General features: G+C 36.2%; 2 protein-coding genes across 11 annotated transcripts in view; one reads left to right on the plus strand and one right to left on the minus strand.

Annotated features, from left to right (window-relative positions):
* LOC145674277 (uncharacterized) overlaps window positions 1-10,218 on the plus strand; it is a 39,435-nt gene extending 29,217 nt beyond the window's left edge. For 2 of the 3 annotated variants that reach the window (XM_081744122.1, XM_081744121.1), the window contains exons 3-4: window positions 3,441-3,640; window positions 4,836-10,217. In XM_081744122.1, the coding sequence (XP_081600248.1) occupies window positions 3,441-3,640; window positions 4,836-5,071 (436 nt within the window). In that variant the 3' untranslated portion in view covers window positions 5,072-10,217. Of the gene's footprint in view, window positions 1-3,440; window positions 3,641-4,835 lie in introns of all 3 variants that reach the window. The other variant, XR_014128881.1, reaches the window with a different exon arrangement.
* LOC145674276 (BTB/POZ domain-containing protein 8-like) overlaps window positions 1-13,217 on the minus strand; it is a 257,841-nt gene that overhangs the window by 189,370 nt on the left and 55,254 nt on the right. For all 8 annotated transcript variants that reach the window (XM_081744118.1, XM_081744116.1, XM_081744115.1 and 5 more), the window contains one exon: window positions 10,231-10,405. In XM_081744118.1, the coding sequence (XP_081600244.1) occupies window positions 10,231-10,405 (175 nt within the window). The remainder of the gene's footprint in view (window positions 1-10,230; window positions 10,406-13,217) is intronic.

The raw sequence follows: 13,217 nt of genomic DNA on the forward strand, positions 1-13,217 counted from the left end.
TATATATATATATATATATATATATATACAGACACTCACACACAAAGAGAATGAGAGAGAAGAAACAATACTCCGTAACTATAAATATGCTATCACACAGAATATCAATTAAGCTCAAGTGTATTTTTTTATTTATTTTTTTTAATATTAAAGAAAGAAAGGAGGAATCCTACGCATCTCCTTCCGGTCAACAGAATACATGGTAACCCCTGCTGTTTCTGGGTAATAGCGTTCAATTGAGACAGAGGCTTGGGTCAGTCATCCCTAAAAATATAAGAAATTTCCGATTCTTGCCGAGGTTTGTTCTTTGGTCAATTTTCGTATCGTGTATCGGCAAATCGAAAATTAAGTGTTTGTTTTTACGTACACGTTTTACACTCTACATATACATAGATGGAAACATACAACATACGAATTATAAATAATTCTGAACATTTCAGATTCATAGTGAATATTTATTTAAGTTGGCAACGCTGAGGAATTCACTTTCCTGTCTGTCACATCTCACAAGGAGAAGGCACACTTTGGTAGGTGAACTTCAGGGCCATTTTTTGCGAGGTGGTAGTGCACATTTAAAGAGTTAATATTACAAACTGGGTGAGCGCAATGGGCAAAATTGACGGAGAAAAACAGTCTTAAAGTTTTCTACTCGACGCATATATCGTACGACGCGCAAACTTATCAAGTGACAGCGTGGCAGAGTGAGAAGAATCAGCTACTCAAGTGCAAAGGGTCTCGGGTTCGATTCTCGTTCGAACCTTTTTTTTTTCTTTTTTTTTGCTTCAACCAATAAACTAGACATTTGTAACTATAAGTAAAATATTAATTCACTGTATGTTTATAATGAATAAAAAATTAGAAATTTTCAATCACTTGTATATTCTTTTGATGTTCCATGTTAACTAGGAATAAAATTTAATATCTTCCGTAAATATTATTGTTACTGCAGTCGTTGTGTAAAAAATGTTCTTGAAGCTTCGTGTCTACATCTGTTGACAGTGTGAGAATTACAAGGGGAATGAGGGGGAAATCTGCTTTGGTTATAGCAACATCCAGTATTAGCAAAGGGGATTTCCCCCCTCAACTCCTTTGTAAATCGCACACTGTTAACAGATGTAGAAACGAAGCATCAAGAACATTTATTACACAACGATTATTGTCAAGGGCGCCGATTATGGGGGCCTGTTCCTCCCAAGCTCATGTGGGCCCCATGTATTTTTATGAATATGTATTTTTATTGTTACATGTATTGTTGTATGTATTTTTATGAATGGTCCACCCCAAATTTACAAAGAAATCGGCGCCGTTGACTGTCGTAACCATAATACAACTCGTGATATCAGTATATTTACGGAATTGATTACATTTTCTTGCTAGTTTACATGGAACATTGAAAGATTTTACAAGTGATTTTAAAATTTATATTGTTTTATTCATTATAAACATACGGTAAATTAATATTTTATTTATAGTTCCAAATGGTTACTTTATTAGTTGAAGCAAAAAACAAAACAAGGGAATCAAACCCGGGACCCTTTGCATATGAGTTGCACACATTACTCACTCTGCCACGCCGTCACTTGATAAAGTTGCGCGTCGAACAGTATATGTGGCGAGTAGAAAACTTTTGAAGACGGTTTTTCTCCCTTATTTTTGCCCATTGCCCTCTCCCAGTTTGTAATATTAACTCTTTAAATGTGCACTGCCTCCTCGCAAAAAATGGCCCCGAAGTTCACTTACCAAAGTCTGCCTTCTCCTTGTCAGTCTCTGGCAGGCAAATCGCGAAGAACAGTACGTCACCCAAAAGCAAAGCTGTAGCAAGCTATGTCTAACATAGATCGCACAGCATTGAAGATGATTGCAACCAGGGCCCTATTTTACATTTTTGCCACCTCACGCCACTATAAAAATGACGTCCCCTCAATATTAGTACATACTTGTGGCTGATTAAGACACCAAACTGATAATATTAGACAAACTCAACAATAATAATAATAATAAAAAAAATGAAATCTTTAAGTTTTACGTCCCACGGTTATGCCGGTTAGGCTAAAAGAGACGATGATGATGAGAGATGAGTGAAATGGTGGAATGAAGAAAATGGGAGGAAACCGGAGAACCCCGAGAAAACCCATGAGCACGGTGTTTGTTCACCACATCAACAACAATAAAATAAATTTGTCACAACAATCGTAAGTTTCTTGCGGTGGCGACAGGGTTGATGAATTCTAGTTAAGTTTGCAAGTTAACCAACAACGGAAAGTCGAATTTAAGATAAAACCATACAGTGTCAATAATCGATGAGAAATAATTAATATAAATTCATGATCCATTTTTACGGTAATTACCTTCTTTTAGGGTAAACAGATTTTTGTTATTTGGATATTTACAAATAGAGAAGTCCCGTGTCATAATCTACATGAACATGGATAGTAAATTTCTGAAATTTCTACAACTGAAGTGTGAAAAAACTGTTCCGAGAAAATCTGCCGCCTCGAAACATGGTTCACGTTGGTCCATGCGTATATACGGCCCTGATTGCCACCAAGGACAGTAAAGCAGAAGCGGCAAAAATGGCTACGGAACTCAACAAGCACTTTGAACAAATTACTGCAACAATTCCAGTCGGATGCGAGTCACATTAGTGAACATCTGGGGTCGGGTTACAATTTTATAACTACTGCTTATCGCCAACAATATTTCAACATGGAGGCAATGGTGCCGAGAATATGCAAAGTAGACCACCAATGATTGGAACGTGCAGTATAGGCCCATGAGTCCTCTTTCACCTTAATTCCTACAAGAGGACCTGTTTCTGTTTATCAGACGTTGAAATAATTCCAAACTGTCCCCTCTATAATATGAAACATGGTAGCTACTGTGATACTGTGGGCTGCGATATCTTAGTATCCCGTGGGTTCCGTTATTACGCTCACAATACGTATTACTACCAGTTATGATGTGGATATTTTAGGATTATGTGGACATCTCCATCCTATGCAAGATGACAATGCATCAATTCATAGTTCTGAAGCTGTTGAGGCGTGGTTTCATGAACGTTAGGCAACATCTCCCATGATCCCCCAATCCCAAGACTTCAACATTACTGAACACCTGTGGTTGGTTATGGAGCTCAGGCTTCAGAGCAGATATACTCCTATATCCTTGCTGACGGAACGGAATGCTGCACTGCATGAATAATGGTACAATATTTCTATGGAAACCATTCATGAATTGATGTGTCTAAATTCTACGACGAATCACACATGCTGCAGTCAAATGGTGGTTCCACGCCGTAATAAAAAGGTAACTTATATTATCTTCAGGTTTCCATTATTTTGCTAACTATTAGTACATATCTATGCAACTCTGTATTCCATGTGCTATTTATTTTGATTCGTACTGTACTCGTTATTTATGTCTTCTCTATTCTTTCGAAGGGATGAATGGGAAAATGTCATGATGCTCCGGCAGGAGGTAGGAAAGCAGAACACGGAGATTGGACTTCTTAACACTAGATTAGAGCGACTGACAACAAAGTTTGATGGGGTGATCGACAACCATGTTAAATTGATTTTGAAACTCAGACTGGAAAGAGGGTGGTCGCCATATCGTGAAGAGAAAAAGAAGGCAAAGAAAGGTATTATTATTAAATAATCTAATATAAAATAAAATAAAAAGTTTGTTTATGTGTTTGTCTCTGTGTGCGGCCTGGAGACAAGACGAGTGGACCAAGACTAACCAAATTGTGGTCACGGGTATTTTGGTTTAGGCATTTTTCGTTTTTTTTTTTTTTTTTTTTTTGTTTGTTTGTTTGTTTAAACCGGCCAACCCTGTTGTAGAGGTATGAAAAGTAGTCACTATAAAGTTTGACAAAATTTGAAAGATATCACCTAAAAGAGTTTCCGTCAAAGTTAAGTCAGTTTCGTGGAATACTACAGGGTGCGGCAGAACCAACTAAGCAGTTTTAAGGAGCAATAAAAAGTAAATCTGGATATATAGAGAAAAAATGTTTTTATTTTCTAAATTAGTACAATATACCATTTTACATTCATTTAGTTTTGAAAATAATGTCCTCAAGATGGCGGCCGTTAGCATCAATACATTGTTGTAGACGATCCCTGAAGTTTCGAGCAGTTCTTGCACACATATCGCGGGGTATGGCATTCACTTCGTCAAGAATTCGCTGTTTTAACTCTGGTAGGGTATAAGGGTGGCTTTTGAAAACCTTTTCCTTCAGATATCCCCAAAGAAAGTAGTCACAAATGCTCAAATCTGGTGATCGCGCAGCCGACTTGACATCACCCCTCAAAGAGACGAGGTGTCCCGGAAACATTTCTCTCAAAACGTCACAGATCTGTTGTTTTCATAATAAGCGCGAACGGCAAAACCACGATGTGCACCGGTCCAGACCCTCGTAGTGATTGAGTTTTGAGAGTAAATTTTGGGCTATATCTTGCCAACCATTCTATATACTGTCGTCTTTCTAGTGTCATAATGAAAAGCTGAATGAAGTTATATTTAAGTATCACTTTCATCTCAATACCTGTTATTGCACAATGTCAATTCTTAAGTTTACAAAGAAACTAGTTTCCCTTGCATATGTCGAAAACTACACAAGTATGCCTCATCTGTGTGCATCTTTTCTCTTAAATGCTAATAATGTAGAATTTGTAAATCATTCTTAAACATTACAAACTAATAAAAATTAAGACTTAGGTAAAAGAATATTGCAACGTAGAATGATAAGACAAATTAGTAGCTAAACCATAATGTAAAACATTGATAAATGTGTAGAATTTTGAAGAAGTGATTTAATATTTGGTTCGTTGCAGAAAAACGGAAAAGGAAGTCTGGCTCTCATACTAAGAAAACAGACAAAGAGAACTTACGGAAGTCTGGCTCTCATACTAAGAAAACAGACAAAGAGAACTTACGGAAGTCTGACTCTCATACTAAGAAAACAGACAAAGAGAACTTACGGAAGTCTGGCTCTCATACTAAGAAAACAGACAAAGAGAACTTACGGAAGTCTGGCTCTCCACCAAGAAAACTTAGAAAGAGAACTTAAAAAAGTCTGGCTCTCACACCAAAGAAAATAGTCATGAAATTACGATGTGTTTGTGTATTTTAAAGACCACCAAAGTTATATTAGTCATGTATTTAACGTTGTATTTTTATATTTGTAACCGATACCAAAGATAACTTAGTCATGTAATTAACGATGCATGTGTGTATTTTAAACGGTACCAAAGAATATTTAAAATCATGCAATTAAGGATGCATTTGTGAGTTTGTAACCGGTACCAAAGAAAACTTAGTCAATTAACGATGTATTTGTGAGTTTGTATCCGGCACCAAAGGTAACTTAGTCTTGTAATTAACGATGCATTGTGTATTTGTAACCGACACCAAAGATAACTTTGTCATGTAATTAACGATCTATTTGTGTATTTGTATCCGGCACCAAAGAATATTTAAAATCACGCAACTAAGGATGCATTTGTGAGTTTGTAACCGGTACCAAAGATAACTTAGTCATGTAATTAATGATGCATTTGTGTATTTGTAACCCGCACCAAAGATAACTTTGTCATGTAATTAAAGATGTATTTGTATCCGGTACCAAAGAATATTTAAAATCATGCAATTAAGGATGCATTTGTGAGTTTGTAACCGGTACCAAAGAAAACTTAGTCAATTAACGATGTATTTGTGATTTTGTATCCGGCACCAAAGGTAACTTAGTCTTGTAATTAACGATGCATTGTGTATTTGTAACGGGCACAAAGAAAATTTAAAATCATGCAATTAAGAATGCATTTGTGAGTTTGTAACAGGCACCAAAGATTACTTAGTCATGTAATTAACGATGCATTTGTGTATTTGTAACCCGCACCAAAGATAACTTTGTCATGTAATTAAAGATGTATTTGTATCCGGCACCAAAGAATACTTAAAATCATGCAATTAAGGATGCATTTGTGAGTTTGTAACCGGTACCAGAAGATAACTCAGTCATGTAATTAACGATGCATTTGTGTATTTTAACCGAATCAAAGAAAACTTAAAATCATGCAATTAAGGATGTATTTGTGCGTTTGTAACCGGTACCAAAGAAAACTTAGTCAATTAATTATGTATTTGCGAGTGTAACCGGCACCAAAGATAACTTTGTCATGTAATTAACCGTGTATTGGTAACTGGCACAAAACATAATTTAAATTTATGCAATTAAGGATGTATGTATGAGTTTGTAACCGGCACAAAACAGAATTTAGTCATGTTATTAACGATGTATTTGTGTGTTTGTTTGTTTGTGTGTGTGTAGAGATAAAAGAACTGTACATATGTTCAACAAATGTTAACACTATTAAATTTTTTTCTTGATATGTTTTCTTACTAATTAAATCAGAATATATCATGTCATTCGACAAATATTCGAAGAATTTGTTAAAAAAAATTGAAATGAAATGAAATGAAATCTCTGAGTTTTTCGTCCCACAATTTTGCCGGCTAGGCTAAAGAAGACGGTGATAATGAGAAATGAATGAAATGGTGGAATGAAGAAAGTGAGAGGAAACTGGAGAACCCCGAGAAAACCCACGCACACGGTGTTTGTCCACCACAAGTTCACTTGGCGCAAGCTGGGATCGAACCGAGGACCCCATGCACCAGAGGTGAACGCTCTACCACTGAACCACCCCGGCTCCGACACCTTTTAGTTTCGCGGTAATGACAGGATTATTAATTCGAATTCAAAATTACTCTTCATTACTGATCAATATTGGTTTGAAGTCAGGATGATTCATTTAAATATTTCTGAGAATGTTAGGGAGCCTTGAAATTTTATGTGTATCTCGCGTAAATTATTATGCCAATTTTTCTTGGACGAACTGATGGACAGATGTCGAAAAAAACAATTTTTCGGTACCTACGGACAATGAAACGGTAAAGGCGAGAACGTTAGCGACTACGTGTAAATAATACGAAATATACCGTGACACACCGAAATATACGCGGTATTCCGAATACGAACTGGAAGCCGGTGGTCTCTAACACCTCTGACTCCCCCCCTCCCGACGCATTATGTGTTCACTACCCTGAAGATTTAACCCTTTGGAGAACCCGGCTTTTTGGAGTGTTTTTTAGACTTTCAGTCAAGCAGTTACTGTATCGTCATTATTTATCCTAGGATCATGGTTCATACCTCATTCTCTTCAAAATAGAACTGCCTTTCAAATGGTATTACTTGCATGCCCGTATCATATACCAGGAGAGGGAAAATTGATGTCAAAGGAAAAATTTCGTGGGAATTTTTTTTTTCAAATTTTGGGCCCGTCTGGGGCGGCCCTGTGTAAACGTAGAGATCTCCAAAAAATCTGAGAAATAGTACTTGGTAGGCTGAATGTGTGTGCCAAAATTCAAGTTTCTATCTTGAATAGTAAGGGCGGGAGAAATGTTATCAAGAATCCCCACAACGCCCCAAATTACCGCAAAATAGCATGATCTCAGGTAAAAAATTTCCTGAGATATCCCTAATTACCCTAGGATTGTAAATCGCCAATCATTCTCTTTAGAATTGAACGGCCTTTCAGACGGTATGACTCACGTGTCTCCATCATGTATCTAAAGCGAGAAAATCCCGAAGAAAGGGATTTTTTGGTCTGAAAATCCCGAAGAAAAGGATTTTTTGGTCTAAAAATCCCTTTTTTCAACTTTTGCCCCTCTGGATGCCCCCCTGTTTTAACGCCGAAATCAAAAAGAAAAATCTGGTAAATACTACTCGGTGGACTGAATGTTTGTGAAAAATTTCAATCTTCTACGTGCAAAAATAAGCCCGCCAAAAAATAATGAACATAGGCTTAATAAGTGAAAATACATATTTTAAAATTATGACATCATCACCTCCTATGTCTGGACGCAGGAAGGTGTGAAACCATACGTAAGGTCTTCTACAATGCCTCTGGACTTGGAAAACAAAAAACCCGGACGAAAAAGCTCAAATAGAAGAGTTATAACGCAATGTACCATGAAACACCCGTATGGTACAAATTATACCATTTAACTTTTATCTACTTTGAACCCACCATTAAGTTCATGTGTCTCACCCCTTTTAGACCGAGTGTCCCCACCGGGAATCGAATCCGGGACCGCTCGCAGTGCACTGCGTGTCCATATTTTCGAATTCCTGTATATTTTCGGAACAATGAGGTATCATGTATATATTGATATAGACTTTTTGTTACTAGTTCTTGAAAGAATCACCTCTCAAGTTTAGAAATACCTTAACGTTCTACCCTATACATTGACTTTATATTACATAGTGTAACTTGATGGCTTACAAAATGATAACCAGTATTTCTGTTATTGATTATATTTTGATAGGTTCAAAATTCGAGCGTAAAAGTTAATTCCAATTTGGAACAGACATCTATGGAAGTTTCAGGGAATCACAACAGATGAGAGGTGTTCAGGTTTCTTTACTCATTTAATGGTGAACACGTTGTTTTCGAAATTCAATGTGATCGGAGAAGCTTCAAGGCAAAAATCCATGTTTGAGCACCCATTATTAACGAAGACGCAATTCTCAGTGCTATGAAAAACAATCCTTCATTACCCCTATGGTGGAGAGTACTATTACTGTTCAGATACACAAATGTTTAAGATTCTTCAAAAATAAGGCAAATGGGCGTAATATGGTAATAACATGAATTGGTAAAAAAAAAGTTTTTAAATTAGCATATCCGTTTTTTTTACAGCTGACTGGAAGAGTAATTATTAGACAAGGCTGGTGCCTGTGACGATTAATACGCGATAGTGAAGAATTCTCTAAGCTAAAAACAGTGACTTTCCCCAGATTGTCCTCTCTATAGAAGCCTAGACCTGAGTAGCGTGAACAGCATGATCGGTTGTTTTTGTTCTATGGCGATAAAGGCTGAAACCGGATATTTTAAATTCACCCATTTCTAGATTGAATAGATAATTAAGGGAGGAGACAGAATCATCTCTTGGGAAGATGAATCCATTGCAGAAAACTGCATCTCGATATCTCTTACCGTTTTCGCTTTATGAGATCAGCATTGAAACCGGAAGTAGTAAATTTCATCCACTTGCGGTTTAGGTGGTGTGTTGCGGGTTGTAAAGATATGCTCTCCTGAGACACTGAATCGATTGCAGAAAACAGCTTGCAGCTCTCTATTACCATTTTTGTTCCATGGCGGTAAGTATTCAAACCTGAAATCGCTAATTTGAAATAGATCCGGTTAGAACAGCGGGTTAATGAAAACGATATAATATAATCTTGGGACAATGAATCGATTCCAGAAGACGAAATCTTGATATCTTTTACCCTTCTTGCTCTGTGGAAATCAGTATTGAAACTGGAAGTAATAACAAACATGAACCACTTTTGATTTTGGTAGCGTTCGGGATAGTCATGGTACGTTGTCATGACACGCTGAATTGTTTGCAAAAAAAACTTCTCCGTATATGTTGCCGTTTTCGATCTATCGCGATAAACGTTGAAACCGGTAATCACTGATTTGAACCATTTCCGGTTTGAATAGAGAATTAACGGAGGAGATGGTACCTATTCTTGGGAAGCTGAATGGATTGCAAAGAACCATATCTCGATAACTTTTACCGTCTTTGCTCTGATACTGTCGACGTACGGACGGACAAAGCCGTTCTATAACACTTCCGACACTTACGTGTAGCATAGTTTGGGTCTGAAAAACAAACACACACACACAAAAGAAAAAAAAACGGACGCTATGCTGTCTACAAAATCTAACATAGTTTGAAATTGAATTAAAGGCATCAAGAGTCACTATTCTACTTGTGAGTCACCTTAACTCACAATCTATCTCCTCATTTAGAAACGACGGCGAGTATTAAAGATGTTAAATATTAGACACATACTACAATGAAAAACGAATTTAAAAAATACAGTTGAACTTAGTTATCACGACACCAAAGGGACCCAGGAAATAGTGTCGTTATACACGAGCGCCCTTGAACCCGAGATGTATAATATCAGGCAACGAAGGCTGCCAATGATTAAGTATTTGACTACTCGATCAAGCCTATATATGTGTGGTATAAAATCACTTGCCTTCCACGGAAATACTTGTTCTCACTGAATACTTGACGCAATAGCCGAAGTGTCGCAGAAATCGTGTCGCTATAGCCAGGTTCAACTGAATGCACTAAAACAGAATGGCTTACCGTACTCCACTGCACTTCAGGCGGGGGATTTTCCGAGTGTGCTACCGCTAATATTCGATGCAATCGAATGTGGCTATTACAAGCTTGTTCGGCTGGAAGACTGTCCGTTGCCGCCATTATACTATCTTCAAGTCTGCTGATATTCCAGCTCAGCTCCTTTCCCAGAGAGACGAATCTGAAAGAGAAATAATCATGTTCTGAATAAAATGTAGAGCTGTGTTCAAAGTAATTTACTTTCTAGAATTTAAATTTATGGATACTATAAGGATAAATTAATAAAAATACACTAATCTCTGTATTTAGATTTAACCTTCCTCATGGTGTATTAAAATACCTTTGTTAGTGTGTAAGTGTAAATATTTCAATACTAATAATTTATGTTTACTGCGAAAAGATAAATCAGCATGCATAAGAATGTTTCTTAGATATTTTTGGAAAGCCCTAGTGGTTTTCTGGTGATTCTACATAGACTGACATAATGTGAAACGCAACCATTCTTTCAAATATTACATAACAAAGTAGCTCTGAGCGTAATATACTGACGACATTACATAATTTGAAAATTCAGTGCTTGTATTAGCAACATGCTTCAAGAGAAACACATTTCTTAAGTGCGTGGAAAAAAAAAAAGTTATTAACTCTTCCGGAAAAGCTTCGTATACACTTCTACAAGTGTTTTTCTGATTATTCACATTCCTTTAAACTTTTTAAGATTACCTCATTCTAGGAAGATTTTTTCGAGGAATCTAATGTAAGCAGACAATGTCTTAACGAGAAAGATACCAGCGAGCATCGAAATAAATTAAAATGTGAACTGGATACAAAGGTTAATAATTTTTATTCATTTAACTTTCGAGAGGTTATCATTTTTATCTCTACACAAAATTACAACCCACCACTCACCCAACTGCGTTCTTATTTTATTTTATTTTATTTTTCTCAAGTCTATTATACATTTTAAAAATATTTTAGAATCAGATTGGAGGTACAAAAAGGGACAAACAAATGCGTGGTAAAATTCTCCCGTTTGTTTCTCTCTTTGTACCCCAATCTAATTTATAAATATTTTTAATAAGTATAATATTGTCTTTTTGGCCTCCACACGGCGTTGAAAGTTAAACTGGTCAGTCACGTAAATAAAAACGTGACGGCCAGCAGGTTCGGAAAGCTTCTGATACGGCTGTTACGGGCAGACAAACGCAGTGCGCTGACTCCATGTTCGTCGTTGGCTTGAATGCAGTCCAATTGGTCGCTAACAGAGGGCGTTAGAGCAGACTCAGGCACAAGAAGACCTGTCACGCTAATTAATAATAATAATAATAATAATAATAATAATAATAATAATAATAATAATAATAATAATAATAATAATATAGTCTTGAGAAAAATAAAGAACGGAGATGGGAGAGAAGCGGTTACAATTCTGTGTAGGGATAAAAATGCCAACCTCTCAAAAGTTAAATGAATGAATATCTTCTAACCCTTGTGTCCAGTTTGAATTAGAAATTATTTCGATCTCGGTGATATATTTCTAAATGACATATCACATAGTTAACATTAAATTCCTTGAAAAATTCTCCTAGCGTGAGGTAATCGCAGAAGATTTAACATTAATAATAATAATAATAATAAACAATATAGTTGAAGTATAATGAGAAAAATACATAAACTGCATATGAAATGAAATGAAATCTAAGTTTTACGTCCCACGGATAGGCTAAAGGAGATGGTGATGAGAAATGAATGCAGTGGAATGAGTAGAGTGGGAGGAAACTCACGCACAAGGTGTTTGTCCACCACAAAGCTCACTTGGCACGGGCTGCGATCGAACCAAGGACTCCATGCACCAGAGGTGAACGCTCTAGCTCAGACACCGGGCCCCCAAATTAAACTTCATAGTATTATTTACTCTGTTTATTTACATTAACATTGTTCCCGATATGCTTGTGATACAGTTCACAGTGGAAAAATTAGCAGTGAAACATTAGAACAAATTTTGGTAAGAAAATGGCCAGGGTCGATATGTTTAAAGGTACCATCTGAGTAGTCGCTAGGTGAAACTGAAGATAAACAGAATACACTACACTATATACATAGATTATTAGTATGGTGTAAAATACTCATGCACACTGTCACAAGCTCATCTCACTGAAATTGAGGAAATGTCATTTGAGGCGCACATTTAAGCTAAGCGTACGTTTATTAGCTTTAAGAGAGTGTGAATCTGTGGAATTACTAACGCCGGATGTATACGCTACACTAAAGGTAAAGATATTCTAAAAGCAGTGTTTAAATAGTGTTATGTGATCAATGAATAGTTTCGATTTTGGTTAGAAGTAATATGTACACTCATGTCCAAAAATATTGTCGCATATCTATAAATATATTGTTGTATTAATCTAATTTGATAACAAATTCGCTCAGTATTTCTTATAATGTTAGTATGTATACAATTGGCAAAGATATGTATACAATTGGCAAATTTCACGTGAAAAGAGCAGTAAATACGAACAATAAAATGAAAATAAAAGTTTCTTGTCCACTTAGCAACATTTTGGTTTACTCATTCTAATTTTCGTATTTATAATTCATTTCCTATGAAATTTACCACAAATATACATTTTCCGATTATACACAAAGTATCAGTACTCTGCAAAACCATTATCAAATTATATTCTTACAAGAAGACAGTTATAGACATGCGACAATAATTTTGGACATGCGTGTACATTACTGTTAAGATTATATACCTCACCGTCAGAAAACAAATAGCAATCGATACAGTGTGCTACTTCAATAAACTATCCTTTCACACATACAATGCATAAATAAATAAACAATCTCTTCAGGCAAAATAAAATAATTATCAATTACTAGCAGAATACCCGTTCTTCGCATGGAAAGAGTACGTTTCATTTTGGACATAAAGGGCAGTGGAGGCTGAGTATGGATTTAAACGACATCAAAAGTGTCACTGTTCGTCTCAG

This window comes from Thermobia domestica, chromosome 17 (genome assembly GCF_964235325.1).
Source record: "Thermobia domestica chromosome 17, izTheDome1.hap1.1, whole genome shotgun sequence".
In the NCBI taxonomy this organism is placed as follows: Eukaryota; Metazoa; Arthropoda; class Insecta; order Zygentoma; family Lepismatidae; genus Thermobia; species Thermobia domestica.